Source organism: Crocuta crocuta, unplaced genomic scaffold, assembly GCF_008692635.1.
Source record: "Crocuta crocuta isolate KB4526 unplaced genomic scaffold, BGI_CrCroc_1.0 scaffold235, whole genome shotgun sequence".
NCBI classification, from domain to species: domain Eukaryota; kingdom Metazoa; phylum Chordata; class Mammalia; order Carnivora; family Hyaenidae; genus Crocuta; species Crocuta crocuta.
The window spans coordinates 1,902,843-1,928,904 of NW_027531285.1; the positions used below are offsets into that span (position 1 = coordinate 1,902,843).

The following is a 26,062-nucleotide window of genomic DNA, read 5'->3' on the forward strand; positions in this document are numbered from 1 at the left end:
GAGGATATTGGTGATTTATTTAGTTTTCCCTCATGGCATTAAGCCACATTAAACACTATTTTTGCAACATAATGGCTGTTAAGCAACTTTGTATATGCTTGCCTCTTGATGGATTGTTTCTTAATTTATAATTTCACAATTCATGTAACATTTTATTGAGCACCCACTAAGTACAGAGTGTTGGGCACTATAGGAGATATAAAGCTACCCATGAATCTGACTCTATCCTCATAATTAATCTTATGGGATAAGCAGACAGAAATATTTACTTTAATTATAAAACAAATCACTATACTTTGTTATAGTAGATTGTGGTGAATGTTATCAATAAATTATCATGTGAGTATGGAAGAAGGAAAAACAAATTCCAGAATGAGGGTACTGGAGAAAGCTTCAGGACAGATGTTTTGTTTGAGTTACACAGAATAGAAAGGAGGACCTTTCAAAAAATAAGCATTATAAGTAAATGCTACTAATGGACAGGTAGGTTTGTAAAACAACCAAGATCTATATTCCTTGCTCATATTATGGAGGGTGGGGGAAGCTAAGACTATTTAAAAAAAAAAAAAAAAGAAAAGTTGAGGCCAGAGTTTGGAAGATCAAAAATGTCATGCTAAGAATTTTAGATGTTATTCCATAGTCATTTGGAAGCAAGGAATCAAAAATGTACGGAAGTTATGTAGCAATGTGAGAACTGGATTGACCAATGGAAAGATTGGAGCTGAGTGACTTCTGTATCACTAGTAAAGAGGTTTGAGTGGTAAAAGGTCATGATAATAGGAATGTGGAGGAGCAACCTACGTAGGAAGTGTACATTGGTTAAAGAGTAATAAGAGAACTAGTTATGAGAGAAAGATCCCTAGAATATGGCCAAAGAAACCTGAGTATGGGGTATCATTCAGTCAAAGTGTTAGACAGAATAATGTCCCCCTTAAGATGACCATGTCCCAATCCCCAGAACCTCTCAATATGTTAACTTCTGTGGAAAAGAGACTTTGCAAATGTGATTAAAGATCTTCAGATGGGGAGAAGTTATCCTGGGTTATCTGGATGGGTCTCTGTAATCATGAGTGCCCTTATCAGGTGGAGGAGGCAGCATGATATAAGTGAGCAAAAGGAAATATGAAAATGTAACCAGCTGTTGAAGTAATGTACTTTGAAGATGGATGAAGAGGCCATAAGTCAAGAAATGCCAGCAGCTCTAGAAGCTGGAAGATGCAAGGAAATGGGTTCTCCAGATTGTACTCTGAAGCATCCAGATAGAATGCAACATGACCTACCACTTCATTTTACACTTTTGATTTTCAGACATTAAGACAATAAATATGTCGGTTTTTTCCTAATTTTTATTATGAAAAATTTCAAATGTGGATTTTATAGTGTACATACTACAGTGAATTATTGTTACAGTGAAGTCTTACATGTCTGGCATTCCAGATTTTTTAAATATAGTGTAATTTACATAGTATATTATTTTCAGGTGCAACACATGATTTGGTATTTGTATACACTGCGTAAGTATAAGTCACATTAAGTCTAGTGATCCACCATCCATCACTATACAGAGTTGCACTTTTTTTCTGAAGATGAGAACTTTCAATATCTACTCTCTCAACAATTTTCTTTTTTTTAAAAATATTTTTATTTATTTCTAGGAGAGAGAGAGAGAGAGAGACAGCATGAATAGGGGAGGGTCAGAGAGAGAGGGAGACACAGACTCCGAAACAGGCTCCAGGCTCTGAGCTGGCAGTCAGCACAGAGCCCGGCGCGGGGCTCGAACCCACGAACCGCGAGATCATGACCTAAGCGAAAGTCGGACACTTAACCGACTAAGCCACCCAGGCGCCCCATCTTAACAATTTTCAAATATGGAATATAATATTATTGAAGACAGTCATCGTGCTGTACATTACATCATCAAGATTTATTTATTTTAGAACTGGAACTTTATACCTCTTAATCCCTTATACCCATTTTGCCAACTCCCCTACACCTCTTTATCCTGGGAACCATCAGTCTGTTCTCTGTATCTCCTGGTTTTGTTTGGTTTGGTTTGGTTTGCTCATTGAAGTTCATCTAGGTTGTCAAAGATAACAAAATTTCATTTCTTTTTATGACCGAGTAATATTGCATTGTATACACACACATATATTGGTATATGTATATATCACATTTTCTTTATCCACTCATCCATCAGTGGACATTTAGATTGTTTTCATATCTTGACTATTGTAATTAGTGTTGCAATAAACATTGGGGTACATATATGTTTTCAAACTAGTGTTTTTGCCATCTTTGGATGAATACCCAGGAGTAGAATTAGTGGATTTTATGGTAGTTCTATTTTTAATTTTTTGAGGAACCTCTATTTTCCATAGTGGCCGCAATAATTTATATTCCCACTAACAATGAATGAGGGCTCCCTTTTCTCCAAATCCTCACCTACACTTGTTGTTTCTTGTCTTTTTTGATAATATCTATTCTTACAAGTGTGAGGTGATATTTTATTGTGATTTCGCTTGTCTGGGAAACCGTTCATCTCTCCTTCAATTCTGCATGATAACCTTGCCAGGTAGAGAATTCTTAGTTGCAAGTTTTTTGCTTTCTGGCCTGTGAAGTTTCTGCTGAGAAAACTGCTGATAGTCCCTGGTATGTAACAAGTTGTATTTTTTGTTCTTGACGTTTAAGATTCCCTCTTTATCTTTAACTTTTGGTATTTTAACTATAATGTATCTAGGTATAAATTTGTGTTGTTTTAGGTCAGTATTATGATAATATGTTACATCAGGAATATGTAACAAATAAAGATTTTTTTTTTTACCTAGATTAGGTCATAACTGTAACAGGTATGTAAAATTCAGAAAGTCGATTTGGAATTGGGTGATGGCTAGAGGCTAGATTAATTTTTAGTCTGATCAAAAAAACTAGATTGCATTTAACAAACCTTTAGTAGAAAATGAATTTTTAAGGATACAGAAAAAAAAGTAAGGGGCATTATAAAGAAAATCTACATTGCATTAGAGAATACTTACCTTCATACTAAGCAGACCGTGGGTAGAAAGAAGGACATTAAATGTTTAAGCTGAAAGATACTGGTGAGGACTCAAAAGGAAATGAGGAACATGTTATTGAAAAAGGAGTTCTTTGTTATATAATGGTAGAAAGCTTGCTAAACTGTGTACTGCAGTTTTGTAGAAAGCAGATGAACTGTTATCTGGTACATGTAATGCAGTTATGTGGTAAGTGATAAATCAGGATACTTACCTCGGGAAATTTACAAGCAATACATTGAAGGTATGACCTGATTTCTTCTTGTTGTTTATTGTAAAATGTAAAGAGAAAGAGATGAATTCAGGAAATAACTGGTAACCAAAAAGGAATCAGGAATTGATAATGTTGGGAATTCTCAGTCTATCCAGACTACAAAAGATGCCAGAATAAGGAGATCACTGTCAGGAAAACATGCTCCAGAGATGTGTGGCTGGCCAACCTTTTGTTAATGCTTTGAAAGGATAAAAAGGTTAGTATGTTCATCACACAGAGGGCTTTTTGAAGAGAGAGGCCTATGTCTTAGGGATCCTCTCTGCCATCTTAATAGGATCCAGGAATAGGGGATTCCCCTCAATGATTGTGGAGGATCTTCTGGTCTAATGGAGTGAATCCCCACGCCATAAATGGGAGACCACAGGTTTCTTAAGGATGTTAAACAAGCAGAAATACTGCCATCTTGATCTGAAAGGGACAAAGAAAGAACAAAATGAACAAAAACTGGGGCATCTGGGTGGCTCAGTTGCTTCGACTCAGGTCATGATCTGGTGCTTTGTGAGGTCAAGCTCCACTTTGGGCTCACTACTGTCAGCCTGTCAGTGCAGAGCCTGCTTTGGATTCTCTGCCCCCCTCTCTCTGCCCCTCCCCTGCTTGTGCTCTTCCAAAAATAAATATTTTTTTTAAAAAAATAAAAAAGTGAATAAATAAACAAAGACTGCTAGACTCATCAAAATTCTACAGACAGAAACATTATGACAAAACTCTACTACAAACATGTGCTATTCTCAAGAAAAATTGTGGATGACTCTGAGGGCAGAGTCAAGGACCAAAGAATGGAACCATGGGCCCAAAGAGCAGAGCTGTGGTACTGGAGGCAGGAACCAAGAGCCATAGAGGATTATTTCCAGTCCTTGAACCATAATGGAGTTTTTCCAGTTGCATTTTGGACTTTTGAGATGAGATTTTGAACTTTGACTTTTTCCTCTACTGGATTGAGACTTTTGTATGTGGGAGAGACATGACTCTTTAGGAGCCAGAGTGCAGACTGTGATAGGGAGAATAATGACTTTCTTAAGATACACACATCTTAATCCCTAGAATGTGTGTGTGTGTGTGTGTGTGCGCGCGTGTGCATGCACACACACATATATGTGTATATATATATATATATGTTACTTCTGATATTTTGGGATTTGGGAATTTTGATCAGATATGATCAAATTAAGGATCTTAAAATGCTGATATTATCTTAGATTTTCTGAATGGGCCATTGGTAAGCACAAGTATCCTTTAAGAGAGGCAGGAGGGTCAAAGGAAGAAAAGGGAGATGTGGCAATGGAACCAGTAGTTGGAGTGACATACATTTAAGGTGGACAAGTCATGAGCCAAGGCAGATATGCAAACTGTGGAAGCTGGAAAAGACAAACAGATTGTCTTCTAAATTCTTCAGAAAGAATGTTGCCTGACCAATGCCTTACTTTAAACTTCTGACTTCCTGCATTATAAGAATACTTTTTTTTGCTATTTTAAACCTCTAAGTTTGTGGTAATTTGTTACAGCAAAAACAGAAAACTAATATGTTTCATTTATTTATAAATATTTATAGAGCAGCTAGTATGTTTTAGGCACTGAGCTGGCTGCTAGAAATATAGTAAACAAATGAAATAGACATAGTGGATTATAGTTTTATGATATGTTTTGATCTGGCCAGAAACAATGGAGGAGAAGCATGTTTTTTGCACTTGCTGGATTTGATACATATGGCTTTTGGACATCTACTTGGATATATTTAGCAGTAACAGCTAACGCTTATCCTGGTCACTGTTCTAAGCATTGTTTATGTATTAATTCATTTAATTCTTACAATAATCTTGAGTGGATGTTATAAATGAGGAAACTTCTTTTTTTTAATGTTTATTTATTTATTTTTGAGAAACAGAGAAATAGGCAGACAACAGATTCCAAACAGGCTCTGCACTGTCAACACAGAGCCCAATGTGGAACTTGAACTCACAAACCATGAGATCATGACCTGAGCCAAAGTCAAGAGTTGGATGCTTAACTGTCTGAGGCACCCAGGTGTCCCTGGATAAGGAAACTTCTGTAGATGAAGGAATTGTGGTATAGATATATAAAGCAACTTGCCCAAGCTCTTGCAGTTGAGTGGAAAAACTAGTAAGTAAGCAAGTCTGGCTGCAAAACTTGAGCTGTACATATATTTAGCAACTTTAGAATATGAATCTATCATTTTATAAAGTTTGATCTACAGTTATTATTAATTTCATACTTGTAAGGAAAATGAGAAACAACGACATAGAAGCCAAAGAATAGAGTTTTCAAGGGAAAGATAATAATTAACTTTGTCAGACATTGATTAATGTCAAGTGGAATGACAATTGATCAGAAATGCCTTGATTTGGTGTTCTCATTATAAAAGTTTTCTTATTACCATTCTCTGAAGTCATATTTGTTAACAATTATTTCTAAGAATGTGTCAGGCCTTTGCATATATTTTTTCAGCAATTTATTTTGCAATTTATTTTGTTTCAGCTGCTTCAAGACTTGGGCAGCTGTTACTAACCCATTTAGGTCATAAGTACCAGCCCACATTCCTAGATCTTGTTTTACATTCTTATGATGTTCTTCAGCATAGCTATAATTTGCTTTGTTGCCACTAAAATTTCTCAAGATGTCTTGTCCAGTGATCTGCTTGGCATTAGCTCTTGTCAAATACTTATTGATAGATCATATCCTCTTTGATATGAACAGACATTTTAACTGGCATTTTCATTAAATATATTTTTAAATCTTTGGATTCACATAATATCTATTAGTAAATAAAATTTCAGATTAAGCCCATGGTTATTTTATCTTCCTGTGCCCCCTTCTATCTTGTGTCAGTGTATACTTAATAAATATTTGTGGAATGAAGTAATGAGGCATAAAATTCTATTAACTATTGTCTTAATTTGAGTAAGGAACAGTTGTTTGGAGTATCATTACAAATTGATAACAAAGTTAACATAAGAATAACTTTTTCAGGGGTGCCCGAGTGACTCAGTCAGTTGAGCATCCAACTCTTGATTTTGACCCAGGTCATGATCCCATGGTCATGGGATTGAGCCTTGCTTTAGGCTCTGAACTAAGTGGAAACTGCTTGGGATTCTCTCTCTCTCTGCCCCTCTCCCCTGCTTACATGCTCTCTCTCTCCCCTTCTAAAATTAAAAAATTTTAAAATATTAAAAATAATTTAAAAATAACATCTTCAACGTTATTTATTGAATATCAATTATATACCATCATCCACTTTATACAACCACATATTCCTATAAGCTTTTCACCGACCTTGGTAGTTCACTCACTAACACCTTATGGTCACTTGCAACTGTCCTTGGAGCACTCCTTCCACAGCTCTCACTCACGGAGCCTCAGACAAGAATGGGCGGACTTACTGTCAAGGGCTGTTTTTCTATACACTGTCATAGGACCACAAATCTACTTTCAGAGCACCTATTTTTGAACAATCGGAATATATTTTTATGTTATCGCTCAGTTAATGTCTTCACTAAAATAAAAACTATACAAACAGTTGTATAGCTGTATTGTCTATCTTTGCTCAGCATCACTTTATCCACATGGCACAATTTGAATATATGAAGTATATGGATTGGATATAAGAAAAAAATTAAAGTTAATTTAACTTAGTAAGGCATCATACATAAAATCCTAAATTTATAAGAAAAAAAATCAGATGAATCTAATCCGGGTGGGAGCATAGGTATTTTTGCTCCTGAAAATACATAACATAATTTCTTCCAAAATATAGTAAAACACAATTGCTTTTTCTCATTGAATCAAGATAAGGTTGTTAAAAGCTGAAATCCCAGTTCCTTCTCTATTGCTACTTTAAGTGGTTTTAGAAGTTGGGAACCAGGGGCACCTGAGTGGCTCAGTTGGTTAAGATTCTGACTTTGGCTCAGTTCTTGATCTCATGGTTCATGAGTTTGAACCCCATATTGGGCTCTGTGCTGACAGCTCAGAGCCTGGAACCTGCTTCGTACTCTGTCTCCCTCTTTCTCTCTGCCCCTCCCCTGCTTCTGCTTTCTCTTCCTCTCTCTCTAAAATAAATAAATAAATAAATAAAAGAAGTTGGGAACCAAAGTTTTTTGAAATTGAATAATCACCTTTTCACAAGGCTGTGTTTGTGTGCATATTTTGTGAGCCCCCTCATGACTCATTTATGTATTTACTACACAGTCCAGATGGGTTTTCTAAAGCTTTCCAAGACATGATTTAAAGATAACTTGAGATTTAATGTTCACCAAACTAAAGCAAAGAGTTTGGAAAATAAAATTTGAGTCTCCTTTTTCCACGTATAGTCCTGTTTCTGTATCTGAGGCCATTTAAGTAAACATCTAAAAATGGTTTTTATAACAGTAAGAGAATCATGAATTTCATCTGCATATTTACTGTTCACATACTGCTGTGCTGGTAATGGCAAATGCAGAGTTTATTCAAATAGTTGTCTTTGAACACACATGTGAGGTCAAAGACTATCCAGGTGGTTCTGAGCCCTTTAGCAGACACAAAAACACACAAAATGAAGATTGGAGCTGGATTCCTGAAATACCCTTGGGCTATGTAATGCTAAATTATACCTGAAAATTCAATCTATTCAACTCAGCAGGCTGAAGTAGCTCATCAATGTGATAATTATAACTAAATATGAAGAGGAAAGAAATTAGGAGAACAGGACTGCTGTGTGTACCACCTTTGTAGACCGGTCGAAATGAACTCTATTAATATACTTAAGATATTTTATGCACATTTTACTTCGGAAATGATTAGAAATTTTGAGGTAACAGTTTTGATGTTATCATTAGAAACCAGTATATGCTGCATGTCAATAAATAGAAAGTCATATTTAGCTAGCAGGTTTTAAAAGCCCATAAACAATCACACAGCTTGGTATTGGTCTTTGTCCATTTTAAATATTATATATTTAAATCACAAACAAACCATCATAATGTCTAGCCCAATATTTTCGTGTGTGTGTGTGTGTGTTGTGTGTGTGTGTGTACACTTAACTTTCTGACCTAATTTTATCTAATTTTAATTGGAAACCTCCTCTAGGTCATTCTAACCCACTTGATTCATTTTCTTGAATAACATTCTCCAAATCCATACTGGATCTTAAGCTAATACAAATATATCATATGCATTGATTATGTTCCTCTGTTGCTTTTACATAAATATCTTTAGAATCCTTGTACATGCATCTTTCAAATCCTTTATTTGGAGTACTGGGATGGATATCAGAATGCATTCCGTACTGAAATCCTGCATATCAAATTTGTTCTCCCATTGTTTCACACATTAAAAGCAGGTATATTTTCCAAAAGAATAGCAGTAACTCCAGCAATTTAAACTGAATTAAAATCCTACATGGTGTTCTCTGTTTCCTGCTTTTTTCTAAGTTTGGTTTCATTGTCTGATATTTATTCATGTATAAGTTAGTAGTATCATAGATTAGACATGGCTTTTACAGTTCACAAACTTGGATGCAAATTTCAGGTCTGCTGCTTCCTGCCAGCTTTGTGAACTAAACCTCACTTGAACTTTAGTTTTCCTATCTGTAAAATGAGATTACAATTCCTTTCTCATATAGATGTTTCAAGATTAAATAAAATAACATAAGTAAAATTCTTGGCACTCAATAATTAATTCTGTAATAAATATTACAGAAGTCAAATATGATTCCATTTGACTTCTGGAATTAATCAATGGATGGTCTTCAATTAAAATTTCTCATATGTATTGCCTGCATTATGAAACCAATGTTGGTTGACTGTAGGGGTGATGATACGAAATTAAAATGTTTGGTCCTAACCACAATGTGGTACACTCTTTAAAGCAGAAAATCAGAGGCGCCTGGGTGGCTAAGTCGGTTAAGCATCTGACTTTGGCTCAGGTCATAATCTCAGGGTTCCTGAGTTTGAGTTCTGCATCAAGACGCAAACTGACAGCTGTCAACACAGAGCCTGAAACCCGCTTTAGATTTTGTGTCTCCCTCTCTCTGTGCCCCTCACCCCGCTTACACTCTGTCTTTCTCAAAAATAAACAAACATTTAAAAAAATAAAGAAACAGAAAATCATACTGTAAAGTGCTAAATCTACTGTGAGTCAGCCTTTTTAAGCGTAATGTACTTCTTCTCTGCCTCATACCAATAAGAATTGGAGGTGACTTACCCTCTGCTCATACTCCACTACCACATATATCCAATAAACTATAATTTTGTATAGATAAAATACAGCAGGAGCAAAGACAGAATAGAAAGATAAGACCTCTAGTTCAGAGGCAAGAAAGAAGAGAGGACAAGTTTGATGGAAGAAGTTGACTGAGATAAAAATCAGCCAGAAAAAAGGGAAGGGTGATGCCTGGGGCTCAGAAATGTGTGCAAGAGAGCAGTTAGCACTTTATTTCCCCATGAACACTTCTTACATTTTGTCTTCCTCTGCCTCAGGTGGCATTCGCTGGTCACCACCGTTACCCTTCATCTTCTCTGCTTCTTTACGGATCTTTCCCAACTAGAGTCTGGCCACTGAAATGTGGTTCATCCTCTAAACACCTTGGACATTGTTTTGCTAGGTGGCTCTACAACTCACTACTCTGGTTTTTAAGATTGGAAAATAGATTTTTAAGATAGGAAATGGTAGATAGATAGATAGATAGATAGATAGATAGATAGATAGATAGATAAAAGCATAAATTTCATATTTTGTAAATTCTGTTAACAGTGAAATTCTACACATAATTTTCATAATCATGGAAAGTATTATGATTTGAGGCTGTTTTAATGTATCACCGTCATTCCTTATTCTTTATAAACTCACTAGAATCCCTTCATCTCAGAACACAGTAAAGATGTTATGTCTGAGGAAGTGTCTTTCATAAATAAAAAACGTCCAGGGATCATGGTACAGCAATTCCCCCACACCATGCCCATGTCCCATAAACTCTGTTATTGTGTTCATAGGTCTGTGAGGTAATTTGTAATTCTACATTTAACAAATCAACATTTGTTAAAATATGTTGAAGTGAGATGAACTATTTACACAGCCATAAATACCTTACTCCATACTTCTAGTTACAATCTTTAGGAAGTTCAAGGTTAATATTATTGCATATGTTTTAGTCTTCTTTTTAAAAAAAATCTTTTAATAACCATTAAATATTTGGATGTGATTAAAGGATGTGATTAAAAAGGTAGAATGCCACTATCCTTGAGACAATGCAAATAAATTTATTGAAATATGAATGGGAAAAGAAGACCACTAAGGAGATAAAGCTAAGTCTGAATAATCAGATTTAGGCTATAAGAAAAGAATGATGAACCTAAGACAAGACGGAATGGAAACTGTATAAAGAAAAGGACGTAGAATTTTGAGTAGAATTCTCAAAAACAATTACCACTAAGGAGATTCAGTGAAAATAAAATCAACTGTAGTGTGAGTTATAAAGGAGAAACATTTAACTGTGTTGAACACTTTTAAGTATTAAATATTTTTATTTTTTTATAGTTTATTTATTTTTTAAGACAGAGAGAGACAGAGCATGAGCAGGGGAGGGTCAGAGAGAGAGGAAGACAAAGAATCTGAAACAGGCTCCAGGCTCTGAGCTAGCCGTCAGCACAGAGCCCGACGTGGGGCTCGAACCACCAAACCTTGAGATCATGGCCTGAGCCAAAGCCGGACGCTTAACCTACTGAGCCACCCAGGCACCCCTGAATATTTTAAAAATTCAGTGATTTCAAAGACTTCTTTGATATTAGACCATAAGAAACTGGAGAAGGTCCAAAGAAATGAATACAACCTTAATAATAAGATCCAATTATAGTTTACAAAAAAGTATCTTAGAAAAGTCTTCTCCAGATACATAAAAATGTTTAATGAACCAAACTGAGCAATTTACAAACAATTGACTTGTTTGTCAGGTATAAACAGTCAAGTATAAAGAAGTATCGTTCTGGAAATTTTCCCATTCATTTGAACCAATATCACAAATGAAAATTGGATCAAAAATTAGGAAGTTTTATGTTTTCTCTGATTAAAAAAAAAGAACAATGATAGATCTATTAGTAAAGTGAGGTAGTAGGTAAAATGACAAGAAAATTTTTTAATATGATAGCCATTCAACATTTTAATTAATAACTGTTTTTAGATTATCCAGTAATGGAAGAGTACTTGACTCTGGCCAAAAAGCTATGGATGCAGTTCCAGAACATTAGGCAAGACAGCAAATCATTTGATATAGACATATACAGACAATGCAGATGTTTTCTCTTAAATTGTTGAAAAGATGGATCAGTGATTGTGCTGCAGTTGAAAATGCTTGGATGTTATCCATGAAAGTACCTGAGCAAAGGACTTTTGTCAAGAATTTTTAGGGACTACACCAGCAAGGAGATGTTTTAATAAAGAAGGCAGAGCTCTTACCTGAGGGGAGAACAGGCAGAGTTCCCACGGGGTCAGCTGAGGTGCCTAAGAGCTAGGTAAAGAAGGTCCTCATCTGTACCTTGTGCTGTGCAGTGACAAGAATGACATAGGAAAGAGTGAATTGTGGGTGACTTCCTGTGCAAACCTGAGAAAAACTGACCAAAGGAAAGTTGAGATATCACTCATATCAGTTAAAGAAATAATTTCAGAGTAGGGAGTTGAGAGGGGAAAGCTCCAGGCTAACCCCCGGGGAAGTCCTAGATTAATGTCCCTGCTTCAGGTACGGGGCTCAAGGTGCTGGAGGCCACGCCCCTCAGTTCCCTTCAGTTTCCAGTCTGGCATACTTGTCAGAGTTCTCTGTTTCAGACCAGACATCTGTAAATGGGGAATTTTGACAGCTTAACTTTTTACACCTATTTGGTTTTACCATTGTATTCTAATAATTCTCTGAAATACAGATATCATGCAAGTTAAATATTTCTACACAGTCCACATACTAAGTCTTGATAAAATTCTTATAAGTTTTATCAAAGTTAACACATATTATCGTTGTTATTTTTTTCTTCCAAGTTCTTATTTAAATTTCAGTTAACACAGTGTGTAATATTAGTTTCGGTGTAGGATTTAGTGATTCATCACTTACATACATATTGTAATTTTTAAACTACATAAGGATGGCGGGACTCTGGATGGGCTAATAATTTGATACTCTTGGTATTCTTTAAATGTTCATTCAGTGCTTTATTTGGAGAAAGGGTGAGGGCTGGGATAGGAAGAGGAAAGGTGTGTAAGGTCACGTGTGAGAAAGGCAAGTCACCATTGCTGCAGACATGAGCAGATCTCTGCTGTCCTGAGCAGTCCACTGTGCTTCTGAACTTGGATGTCCTTGCCAGCAGCCAAAGCCCTGCAGTTAATTGCATTCACCCCTCTTAGAAGTTAAACACCACTATTTGTTATGGAAATATGCTTCTGTGGGTCTCAGTTCCTTGTTACCTAAACAGCTTCAACTTTACATGGCATGTTATATTGCATTGGCTCTAGGGAAAGATCAGCCAGTTCAAAGCAGGGCATTATTTCTTGTTCTCCGTGAGACTTTAGTCAGAACACGTAATCTCTCAGCCTTATTTTGCTGAAACATTAAAAAGGGCAAAAACAATAATAGTAATAGGAGGAGGAAGAAGAATCCATCCTAGGATTATTTTCAGTATTCAGTGAGTAATCCTATAAAACTCTTAGAAGACAGCCTAACACCTAATGCACACTCCCTAAATGAATGTTAGTCCTCATTAAACCATAGTGTTCATTCCATGTGACGAGTTCCAGCAAACATCATTTTCTTGATTTCAATACATTACTAGTGACATTATAATGACACTTTTATGTAAGTCTTTTTCAGCAGCTACCCAGTGCATTGTCCCTTATTCAGTCCTAAAATTATATTTGTCTATCTTCCAATAAAATAATCTCAACACAACTACGTAATTCATGCAGTGTCCCTGAATATTACCTGCACCTGCCCTCATCTGGGGAAAACGTACTCATTTTTTTAAAATATTTATTTATTTTTGAAAGAGAGAGAGAGAGAACATGCAGGGGAAGGACAGAGAGAGAGAGGGAGACAGAATCTGAAGCAGGCTCCAGGCTCTGAGCTGTCAGCACAGAGCCCGAAGCAGGACTCAAACTCATGAACTGTAAGATCATGACCTGAGCCAAAGTCATACACTCAACCCTCTGAGCCACTCAGGTACCCCTACTCATTTCTAAAAGGAAGGCAGGGGTAGCTAAGGAACAGAATTGCAAAGATTATGTGATACAATGTGTACTTAGCACAGTGCTTTATACACAGCACATAGTACTTCTTTTTCACACACACACACACAATACACACACCTTTTCTGTCTTTCTGTTCCTTCCTTCCTTCCTTCTTTCCTTCTGGTTATTCTTTTAGGTTAAAATGTGCCTTCTCTTACTTTGCGAGGTACTTTTTTTTTAATGGTTCCTTCCATGAAAAGAGAAAGACATTGATAGAATCCTTTGATTTTAGATGATAAATCATCCTTCCCAATTTATCAACACATTGAATTTGAATTAAAGTATGGAATATAAAGATTAAGTCCATTACAGGAAATCATGTTGCAGGGAATACAGAGATATTTTATAAAGCAAGTCTCTGACATTATAGTCATAAAGCTGATTTTGAAGATAAAACAACTGTATTTAGTCTGGATTCTTGGAGAGGGTAGGAAAGAAAGAATGAAACGTCTGGACCCGTCTTCTCTCTTTAACTGCTTTTATTGCTCCGTATGCCCACATTCCTCCTCTCTGTTCTCGTGGCTGCAAGTTTCCCATCCTCTACCCCAGCCACTTCTACCTTGCAGTCATAGTCCTATCTGTACTGCAACATGGTACTCAGGAAGTTGGTGTTAACTCATCAGGAATATTTGAGGTCCTCATTTTGATAGTTTGAAGCACGAAGCACAGACAGAAGTTCAAGAGTGGATGGATGCCTCTGTATTCCCTAGGGGCAGAAAAGTAATGTAGGGAAGAGTTGATAAATGAAAATCCTTGTATAGAAACTCAGAAACTCAACCCTGATACAAGGTTGAGAGGGCAAAGGTGAACCAAACATTGATGAGTGTCTGCCAGGATTCTTGTTTTAATGTGCATCTGTGTCTGCATGATGATGAGTGACGCTGGGTGAGGAGTCGTAGAATGTGTACATGAATTTGATTAAATTGTTATATGGTCTTTACAAAAATTGTTCAGATGGATATTAATTATGGGTAATACAAAATGATGTGAAAAGAGAAAGACTACAAATTTGATTGTATAATATTATAATGTTAAAATTAATGCCATTTGTGTCATGATATCATTAAGCTATTTCTGCTTCATAATCACCAATGGCACGTTTATTCATATCATGGATATGTATACATGTATGTCAGACAAACATTTAATTTTGTTTGGTTATGATAGATTTTATGGTTTATTGGTCATGTGGCATGAATAATCCTTATAAAGGAGAACTTGCTTAGTGGTTGTGACTTTCTTTCATGAATTTACACTTTATCTTCACACCTATAAGTATATACAGTTCATTCAAAACAGTGAACTCAGGGACCAAAGATAGACATGAAGTGACAGGTATTTGCAGCAAGTAAGAACGTAACTTTAGTCAATTAGCATTTGTCTATTGTCCAAATTTATTGAAAAAATAATCCATAGTTGTATTGTCTTTGTAATTTAAATTAGTTTACTTAAAAAAAGTGCTTTATTCAGCAAGTGTTTACCAAAAACCTACTTTATATCAGACACTGATATGCACTATGGGTATATATCTCTGAAAAAAGAAAGCCTTGTTCTCTGAATGCTAATGTCCTAATAGGCAAAAACAGAAAAACAAGTAAATACAGACTGTATCAAGTGATTATAAAGTGCTATGGAAAGAAATTTCACAGGTAAATGCTGTGGAATATAAGGTGTATTATATCTCCTTAAGAAAAGGCCTACTTACTTTATTTTTTGAAAATTTTAATATCACTATTAGAGAAAACACAAGACAAATCCTTCTGGTGTTTCATAATTGACTATTTCTTATCTGAAGATACAACTGTAGTGGTCTTTGCCAAAGAATCTTACTAAACACTACAGCTTGTTAGTCAAAAGTCAAGAAACTGGACAGGAATACTATTTAAAAAACTGCATAAATGCTATTCTTGATATCTGTGATCATAAAGTATAGTAATTATCTAAATATAAAAATATTCTTGACATTGAAATAACCCTTCTATTAAGAATTATGGAGATGATGTCTCCTACCTATCAATAAGTAAACTGAGTTTGTTAACACGAAAAAAGAATTTTGGCAGTTGAAAATGTCTTCTGCTTTTAGCTGGAAGATGAAGCTTAATGTACAATCAGGAAGTCTTATTACATAGAAATTATTCGCTGGTGGATAAATCCTCTGTATTTTAAATAAAACTGCTTTTCAAACACACTGATTAGCACATGAAGATTTGAAATCAGACACAATCTTGGAGTGGTGGGGAGAGGTAGTGCTCCTGAGTCTCTGCTGGGTGCCCGACATTCCTCAGTGCAGAGAGTACAAGGCGTATGAAGGCAAAGCTCCCATGCTGTCCAGTTGACAGTGTACAGTGTGTTCAGATAAGGATATGCCCACAATACTGTGAAAATAGAGGTCAGAGGACAAAAGTGAGGCAGCAAGGATGAAGGCAGGGGAAAGCTCCTTTCAGGAGGGGACAAAGTGCCTTAGCACATAGTAGGCACTCACTGAGTCTGAGACCCTATTGTATGCCCCTTCTATTCTAGGCCTGGGAAAATAATGTGAAAATATTACAATTCCTGCATTGCCTGAGACGCAGTCTGTTTGGAGAAATAGACCAAGCTAAAAGTGATAATTGCTTTAATAATTGAACATACAAAGTGCATTGAGAGCTCAGAGAAAGGAAGAATTTAGTAGAGATTCAAAAATAAAATACACATGTAAGCATTGTAAGGTGGCCAAAAGACATATGAACCCAAAGGATAGTTTGTGCTTTCTATAAATATCAAACAAGGGTTTTTATATTTCCTATTTATATTTTCAGTTTTACTGTTCTTGCTAAATACATGAATCTGTTCTTAATTCAACATTGCTTCAAGCACAGCACTTTAATAGTGCAAATTTTATTAGAGAACTTAACTGATATCAGTTGGGGGGAGGTGAAGGAAATACAGTTTTCTCCAGATTTGCATTAGATAGAGTAGTTACAGGCTGTAGCATCTCCCCTGTAATTTTATGAGAATGGTATTACCCTGGCTTTCACTGTGTGATTGCTGGTTACCTTCTGTCAGTGAGCAACAGTCTTACTGCAAAGCAGGAGCCCAACCGGTCTCTTTGTCTCCGTGGTCAAAGCAATTACTTCTTAGAAAGTCGGATTTTTTCAGAATGACCATGTACAGAAGCAAACGCAGACATCAGAGATGTAAGTAAATTCTGACCCAACTTTTTCATATGACTGTAGTGGGAGAAACATACTTGATTCCTTAAAAGACTAATCATGACTTCTTCAGATCTATCCTGGTAGTAGAAAAAATATTGTAGCTTTTTTCTTTCTAACCTTTATCTATCCCTGTTACATGCTTGGAAAATGTTGGGGAGGTGGGGCAGAGGAGATAATTCACTTGTTACTATGGAAACCTTTGGAAAGGTTTACAAAATCAACAGAGAAACAGATCAAATGGAATTTCAGTCTAGCTCAGCAGCCTTCATTCAGGCATGATCACTGGATAGTTCTCTCTTTCTCTTTTCTTTTCCTTTCCTTTCCAGAAGTGGTAGATTTTCTTTCCTAGAAGTCTACTGAAGGGTTTGGGAAGGTAGCCTAAAACTTCTATTTATTTATCCAATTTCAGTTATAACTCTCGGGAGAAATAAAACAGTTCAGAACAGAGGGAGAGAGTTAATTGTGAATGACAAGATGAATATGTAACAGGATATTCATTGCCAAACTTCTTGGTCCGGAGAACATTTGTAACATAATTCACTACAGACACCATTTTAAAGGGTTAAGAGGAGTCATTTGTAATCTACCCCAAAGGAATTGATTCTGACGGAAAAAGAGCAGCACAGTTACCCTGGCCTAAAGTCCAGAACAAAGATGATTATGGTACTGAAAGCCATTAGATTTGGCTAAAAAAATCAAAGTCTTATAATTAAACTGTGTTATATGGTAAGGCAGTATGCCTGCCATGAAAAGCTTTCCAAACACCTCTCTTTCTAGTAAGCTCAGTTCGTTACCACTTTATCTTCCCTATTGTCTAAAGTAGATTTTACCATATTTAGCCCAGTGTCTCTGATCACTGACTCTGTTTACCCTCCTTAGGTAACTACAACTTGTTCTTCAGTCAGACTCTATACTTTTTTATTATTCCTTATGATGTCTTTAGATGTTGTTAAGTATTATAAAATACAGAAATGCTATCGACAATACTCTATTGAAAGGCCAAAATATGATAGAAATGTAATATTTTTTGAGTGTGAAATATTTTTGTCCGTTTCCACCTGAGCCCTGAGCACTAACATTTCTCTTGTTCAAGGAAGTTTTATGTACCACAGAAAGCTCAGAGGGCCAGGACTGTCAGTTTGATTTTCTATGTCTGATTGCCTTTTGATGCCTCTCTTTCTTGTGATTGAGAAACAACATAGGATAACTGTTACTTGTTTCTTATAAAACTGATTGATGCGAAGTCTACAAATACATTGCTGATTAATTTCCTTGTGATTTCCTCCCACGAGAATGAATCTAAATTATGCATGTACTTGAAAACCGTCCTGTGCCTTTACTCCTGTATCTTTTATACACCCCCTCATTTTTTTCCATGTAGGCAATCATCACCTTAATGCACATGGCAAATAAAAGATTATAGAAAAATTGTACTGAGTCTCTCCCTTATAATATGCTTGCCAAAGTCTGCGATTAAGCAGCAGGAAGAAATTGTGAATTACATGAGACAAGTCAGAAGATGTATAATTACACAGGGATGAACACAGTAGGGTGTACTAAATGGTTTACTTTTAAAAAATTGAATGTATTACTTATGTTTAATTGTATTAGTTAGCTATATTATACTGCATTAACTGTTTCTATATTCTAATCATATAAAATATTGGAGAGCATGAATATAAAATTAAAGTATATGGAAAGGTTAGCAATAAAAGCAAATAAAATTCTTAAATGAATTTCTATCTTACACTTATAATATTTGCAAAAGTGGAAAGTAACGCAATTGTTTGCTATCCAATGGGTATATAAAAATATCAGAATTATCCCTTCACCAAAATCCTGTGCATTTCCACTTTCAATCATATCTTTTATGTGTGTGTTTTTAATGATGTAAAAGGCATAGACTAGCCTCAAGGCAATTGTAATCCAATTAAGGCAATAATTGCACACTTAACAAAATCTCAATGTGAGAAGGAAGGCAAGCGTTCTAATGATTTTCTTTAAAATTGAAAAAGTACATAAATAAACTTTCTAATTTCCTCATTCCCTAAAGACTTACTTATAATGTTCTTTAGTAAAAATAATTCAACTTTCTTTTAGAGGACCCGGTGAGAGGAATAGGCAAGGTGCATGTGGCTGTACAAGGGGTTTGGGGCGAAGGAGTGAGGGAGCCAGAGTATTGGTAAAAGACATCTTAAAGTGTAAATGACACTAAGCCTTTGAAAATTCATGTGGGACTTTGAAATCCTTTCCTTGCTCATGTCTGAATTGGTTATTTATAAAGCCGTACAGAGGTGAAGGAAAGGGAGGGAAGGGTACCCTTTTCCTTCCTTCTTTCTGGTGGAACAGTAACTGTGGATATGGAACAGCTTCTGTGTTCATTCAGGTAGCAGATCTTACCTGTGCACAACTGCATAATGACTTTCAGTTAGATACAGAATTTGTTGAGTGATTATAAAAAATGTTCACGTATGTCGGACATTGACTTTGCCAGAGCCAGACAGGTAGAAACGACTTTAAGGGATTCTAATATATGTAAACCTGTTTTTACACATTAGATGGAGGAAGGAATCATCATTAGTATAAATAACTTTGTTCTTTAGTGTTTAAACATTGAATTTTTCATGCATAGTCAATCTGTTGATTTTTTTTTAATTTTATGTTTAAATTTTCAAAATGTAATATGTATAAAACAATGTATCTTTATAACCATCCTTACCAAAATTCCAAATGACCTTGAGCAAACATTTTTTGGTTTTTAAAAGAAACATAGAGATAAATTCTTAAAGATGAATATGTTTTTTAAATACAGACTTAGAGAGAAACTAGAGTAGGATCCACATGCTAATTAGATACAGAATTTTGAAAATAACCACAATCCTCATACCACAGCAAAGAGATGACTGTACATCTGATTTTAGGTGTGTAACGTTTCATCTTACTTTACCAAATAAGAACAGATGTTCATTTTTGATTGCTGGTAATATTTTCACATGCTTCTCCATCTTATCCATCCCATTATGGAAATGTTTAATGAGCTCACTTCAGGAGCCTGAATACTAGCCATAGTCCTCTACCTGTAATCTCTTGGCCAATATCTATTGTCTTTATGGGTTGCAATTTCTTTTTCTATAACTGTAGCAGACTGTGCAGAGAAGATGTGATCTAATGTATCTTCTATCTCTAACCCTCAGAATTTCTACAACATAGACTTCATCATGTAATTCTCCTACTCAAAGACATTTTATGGGTTCTCATTGCCTAGTGTGGTTCTCATTGCCTAGACTATGGCTCTGGGCTCACGTGCTTCAAATCCATGTGACCATGGATTTCATGCAAGAGGCCCTAGAATCCATATGAATAATAACCATTGCCTGTATAATGGTGATAAAAAGTATATATGTATGTACACCCATGTGCATACCTCCCATGTAAGTTTTGATATACATATATACACATATACTATTGTTTTGCTTCTAAAGTGACATGTTTAATTAAATCAAATGTATTGAAAAGATGGTACTGAATTTGTAATGGATCTTAATGCCATATAACTTTATATGATTTTTAAACCAATTATATCACATAGGGATTTTATTATGTTTCAGTGTTTTAAAGAGTGTTTTCATATTCTGAAATGTTAGGAATCATTGAACCAGTAAATGAAATACAAACATGACCTTATAAACACATATTTACATTACTGTCACTCACCGCCTACTTCTTTCCTGATAGCACCTTGTTCTAGCCTTAATCAGGCTACTGAATCATCCACAAAATCCCCTATAGATTCTCTTATCTCTGTGCTTTTGCCCATACATCTTCCTGTTGATGGGTGGTCCTCACCAGCATCTTTATGTGTAGAAATCATCTATGGTCAAAGTTTCACTCCAATGTCACATCCTTCATGAAGGTCTCTCCAGTTTCCACATCAAATTTATCCTTTTCTTCTCTCTTTTCAGATGCTATTTTATAATTTTATTTATACTTCTTATGTTCTATCTAAGATTTTTTTCAGGTAAGGTACCTTTAATTCTTGTTTGAAGTATTCTCAGAGAATGATGCAATGCTTTGACGATAACAATACATTATCATCATGTGAAACTCATTCATTTAAAGAAATATTTATCAATCACCTATTATATTACTTTCTAGATACTGTTCTAGTACTATGGCTGTAGCAATGAACAAAACAAAGTTCTAAACAAAGGTGACAAACAAATAAATACATAATATGCTGTGTGATGATTTTCTATAGAGAAAAATAAGACAAGCAAGAGGGAAGGGGAGTTTTGGAAGGCAGGATGGAGAACTGCTATTTTCTATAGGGTAGTCAGGAAAAGCCACTGTGATTAAGATGACATTTATTCAGACACCTGAAGGAAAAGAGGAAACAAACTCTGCTTCTCCCTGGAGAGTTACAGATGGAAACAACATATGCAGATTCTCTGGGGTAGTTGGGATATTGGAGGACCACAAAGGAGGCAATAGAGAGTTAATGAAAAGTTAGGAGATCAAAAAAGCATTGAGGCATTGGATGGACAGAGTAAGGCACGGAGTTAAATTAAACAATATTTTTTATTTGCAACTGAACTCAGATATAATGCATGTTACCTTTCAGAAACACTATCCATGCAATTATTTTTTTTAATTTGTACTTAATTTATTTTTTTTTAATTTACATCCAAGTTAACATATAGTGCAACAATGATTTCAGGAGTAGATTCCTTAATGCCCCTCACCCATTGAGCCCATCCCCCCTCCCACAACCCCTCCAGAAACCCTCTGTTTGTTCTCCATATTTAAGAGTCTCTTTAAAAAAAACACCTGTGACTAGTTCCAACTGGAGGAATACTTATTCAGTCTCTTTCTCCCTCTCCCTTCTTCTCTCCCTTCCCACTCCTCTCTCTCTCTCTCTCACTCTTGTCCATGTGTTTTGTATTTTGCAATGCTCCACAAAGTCAGAGGTCATTTTTGTAGAGAGTGATCATTTGTACATTTTCTTTTAACATCTCTACTTTCAGAAAACAACTTGACTATCCTGCCTCACCTGCTCTTTTAGTTTCTCTCTTCTGAGAATCTGTGCTGCATTTATATCTAGAACTACATAAAAGCCATGACATTGACTCTGTCCCCAGTTGTTCACAGAAATGTTCTCTACTGAATGGCATTCATCTCTCAAAAAATGTTACAGTTAAAAATAATGTGGATTTGTGTTTATTGAGAGCAAATGATGCATGTGAAGAAACTAGTCTCTCAGCAAAATAAGACTGGTGTTAAAGTAGATATTAATATATATCATTTAAAAATACTGCCATGAATGCAGGGATTTTTACATGATTATAGGAAGGGATGACCCTTCAAAAATATTGATGGAAAGTGTGATAATATTGGATGTCGTCTTTATATAGTCTTAGTATGTCCTATGTTTGGAAGCTTAGAAAACAGCTTTCTTAAAAACCATGATCTGGTGTGATCATGCTTTTTAGACAGTCAATTTGTTTGGCTGAACCACGTTAAACTGTCGTTTTTGTAAGTCAGATAAGGCAGTTTCATAATGTTAAATGTAAATATCAGCTATTACAGAAGTTGACAAAAAAAAAAAAAGGGAGGGGACAGGTAGATGAAAAGTCATAGTCCCAACACAGGTTGGCACTAAAAATCAAGGGCATTTATAGTTAGGATGAGCACTTGCTATACTAATATACTAAAAGAATATAATTAGGGGAATGTATTCATTGTTGTTCTTTAGGATGTATAAGGTTAAACCTTTCACAAAAAAATAAAAAAGTATGTCCAGGCCTGTCATCCTAGTTAAAACGATCTTTGTTTTGCGAGTGGCACATCTAACTAGGCTTTGAAGATCATCAAAAGTCTAGAAATTGCCTACCTCCTACCAAACTTAAAATGTTATTATAAAATTTGAGTTCTAACTTTATATGATTTTATAATTAGAATTGTGTTTTTATCCAAATGGAAAATGGGATGGCTAAATTGAGTTAGTAATACTACCAAAAACAATAAAAGTAACATTTGACATTTATCAAATTCTTACTATACAGCCAGATACTGTTTTAGGCATTTGTTACATATGACTACTGTAATTTCTGTAATAGAGATATAACTGAACATGTAAAAACAATAATCTAGTACTCTATGGCACTTTTAGTTTCCATTCCAATTTCAAACTGTTATTTATAATTTTGATATTAATCTCTAGGAAATAGAACAGATGAAGTTAAATTGAAATATGTATGTTGACCAGGGTGTAAGAATAAGCTTATATGTCCCTTGAGGAAACAAAGCAATTAACTTCATAAAGCAAAATGTATTGTTTGACCAATATTCCTGTTTTGTGAGTCAGACAAAAACAGAAGAAAATATCCTGAGGAAAAGTTTTACATATATATGCAAATGAAATATTCACATATGAATGCATTTGCCTGTGTGCCATCTTTTCTGCAAAAGAAAAAAAGGTTTCCAGAATTTAGAAAATTGAAATGCTGTGTGGTGATTTAGTAATTCATTGTGAGTTGTTACACTCTTTTTGGTCTAGAACAGCTAAATTGTTTGGCATAACCTTTTGATTCATTTTCCTTTTTGTAATTATTGATCTTCTTGGTATTATTTACTGAACTGCACTTCCATTCTGACCATGGACTTTCTGACACCTTTACTTATATAGGGCTATATTATATATGCGTTAATATTGACTCAAGGTCTTAATGGTCTTTTATCATTGACTTTATATTATCTCTAGAATTTCATTTATATTTAAAGTAAAGATAAAAATCCACATCTATCGTAAAACTCCTTATAGAGAATGTGGCATGTATTTTTGTAATGTTTCATGCCTTAGGCTACTTATCATAGGGAAGTGTTATATTTATATTATATGATTCTTTTGACCCCTAGTGAACTTGAAACTGCCTTAGAGGAACAGCTGGATGTATTTCCTTAAATAAACACACATTGTTCTTCAAATTGCTAGTATCTGTCTTCTTAATAGGCTCCACAGGCAATGGGAATCTTGACTTTGAAGTCACCTCTGCTGGGTTCGTGTAGATATCTGACTATTTCAATACCTTTTTTTCTCTCATACTTGAATAGTATCTTTCAACTCAAGTTTGTCTTTAAAAGTGCAGCATATAGCCATAAACATGTCATTTACTCTGCAATTATAATATTATTGATATTTTATTTAATATAACAATGCAATATAAAATAAAATATCAAAAAATATGCAATACTTGTAAATGCATTACAGATGACTTGGAACACTTAATTCATTCTAACTTATAGTGTCAGTAATTAATGAGAGGCTGGTTCACAATTAAATTAAAAAATACACTTGCACAAAATCAGAAATAATTTACTTTTAATTGGAATGCAAGGAAAAATTCATTTGGTTTTTCACTTCTGGCTTTGCTAAGGTACCAAGGGGAAAATGGCCATTCGAATTTTAAAAGTGATCATAAAATTTTTCTCAGCACTGAATTTGTCCTCCCAGAACTATTTTTACAACCTAGCCTTTTTCAAATGATCATTTCTAACAAAGATGATACTTCCAAATTTGGCTAATGGGTACAGAATCTCCCAAAGAAGCTTTAGCAAGGATACTACATGAAGGTTTCTAGAACCTGTTTGTTGATACACTAGTTAGAAATATTTTTCAGATTGTTAAACAGGTCAGTTTTCCAAACCAGGCTAGATTTTGAGAGATTTTACTTGAATGGGTGTGATAATTTATTTGAAATTGAAAGAAAAACAAATCATTTAAAATTATACTTAAAAATATTCTTTGTTACTTATTTAAAGAAGAAGTGAGTAAGCAAGCATAGGAACAAGATATTAAGACATTATGTCACAAAGATCATCGACATGTTTGTTGCTGAGATTTTCTTTTATGTCTATGGAAATGGGTGTCTGGAAACTGGAACCTTGCTAAGTTAACCAGTTCTCTTATACTGAAAACAATTGTCCATCAGGTTAAAAACACTCAGAGCTGCTTTCATCCTGTGGAAACAGCCATCTAACATATTTAGTTGTTTGAGGAAGCTACAAATCGTTAGTAATACCATTTCTCTTAGATTACTACTGACAGTAATTAAATCAACAGTTGTAGTAATTTGCCATATACTTCAAACCCAATTAGGTAAGCCTTGCCTTGCTTATCTGGCTGTTAAAGGATGAAGTGGCTTGGGATCCAGAATTCTCAGTAAGTTGCCTGCATTATTAATTTTTCCCCAATATTGACTTAGGTTGCAGAGTATAATAAATATCTGTTGGGAGGGGCATCCAAGATGGTGGCATAGAAATATCCTGAACTTCCCGCCTCTCACAGACACACCCACATCTACAGTTACATACGGGTTATTTCCTTCTGAAAAAGATTGGAAAAATAGATCAAATGCTCTTCACAACAAAGAATAAAAGGACAACATTGAGACTGAGGCAGAGACACGGTCTTACAAAACCCCAACTCCAGCACCGAAGCACACAATAGGGAGGGATCTCAACAGACAGGCACTTCTCCCAGAGAAGCAATGTTTTGGTGCCCAATGTGCGACCTATACCAGAAAGATCTATATCAGCTCATGGGATCCTTACTAGAAAGATGAGCTCCTGAAAATTTGGCTTTGATAACCAGTGGAACCAATGTCTGAGGATCCCCAAAGTGCTATAGGAGACTGAGATATCTCATGAGAGTTTATATGCTGTCTTGCTTGACCTGAGACCGAGGAAAAACAAAATAAAACAAAACAAAACAAAAACAAACAAACAGTAGTTTGAAAAACACCTAAATTATATGTGAGGAAGATTTATTTGCTGGATCTGATCTGGAGATCAGAGCTGGGCGTGAGGGGACAATTGAGATGTTCTCCGGAGATGGAGGTACTAGTGGATGCCATTATTGCATTCTTCACAAAGCCTGGTAGCATAAGTAGGTGAGCATGGCCATAGCACCCTCCCACCACCTTGATGTAACAGGTGAGGTGAGTGGTCATAGCACTTGCTGAGGCTGGAGAGCATGGAGAGCACAGGGGCTTGGGACACTTCCCCACCACCTTGCTAAGACATGTGGGGCAAGGAGTCAGATCCTACTTCCATTTGTAGGCTAAAACCAGCTCATAAATAGACAAGGCTCTTCCTTGCTCCATTGCTGAAGCCTGTGAGCACATGCAGACAAGACATTTTCCCACTGGCTTTAGGAAGGCGTGTGGAATGTGCCTGGCCTGCTACACTTTCCAGCTGCCTCACTAAAGCCAGCAGGTATGTGAGTCTACACAGGG

At 35.5% G+C, this 26,062-nt stretch overlaps 1 protein-coding gene across 4 annotated transcripts in view; it reads left to right on the forward strand.

The window, feature by feature from the left end:
* Positions 1-26,062, forward strand: part of RALYL (RALY RNA binding protein like) — a 713,275-nt gene that overhangs the window by 479,276 nt on the left and 207,937 nt on the right. The window contains exon 1 of one of the 4 annotated variants that reach the window (XM_077771226.1): positions 16,634-16,751. The exons of the other annotated variants lie outside the window; for them this stretch is intronic. Coding sequence (XP_077627352.1) covers positions 16,715-16,751 — 37 coding nt within the window. The 5' untranslated portion in view covers positions 16,634-16,714. Of the gene's footprint in view, positions 1-16,633; positions 16,752-26,062 lie in introns of those variants that run through there. 4 annotated transcript variants of the gene reach the window in all.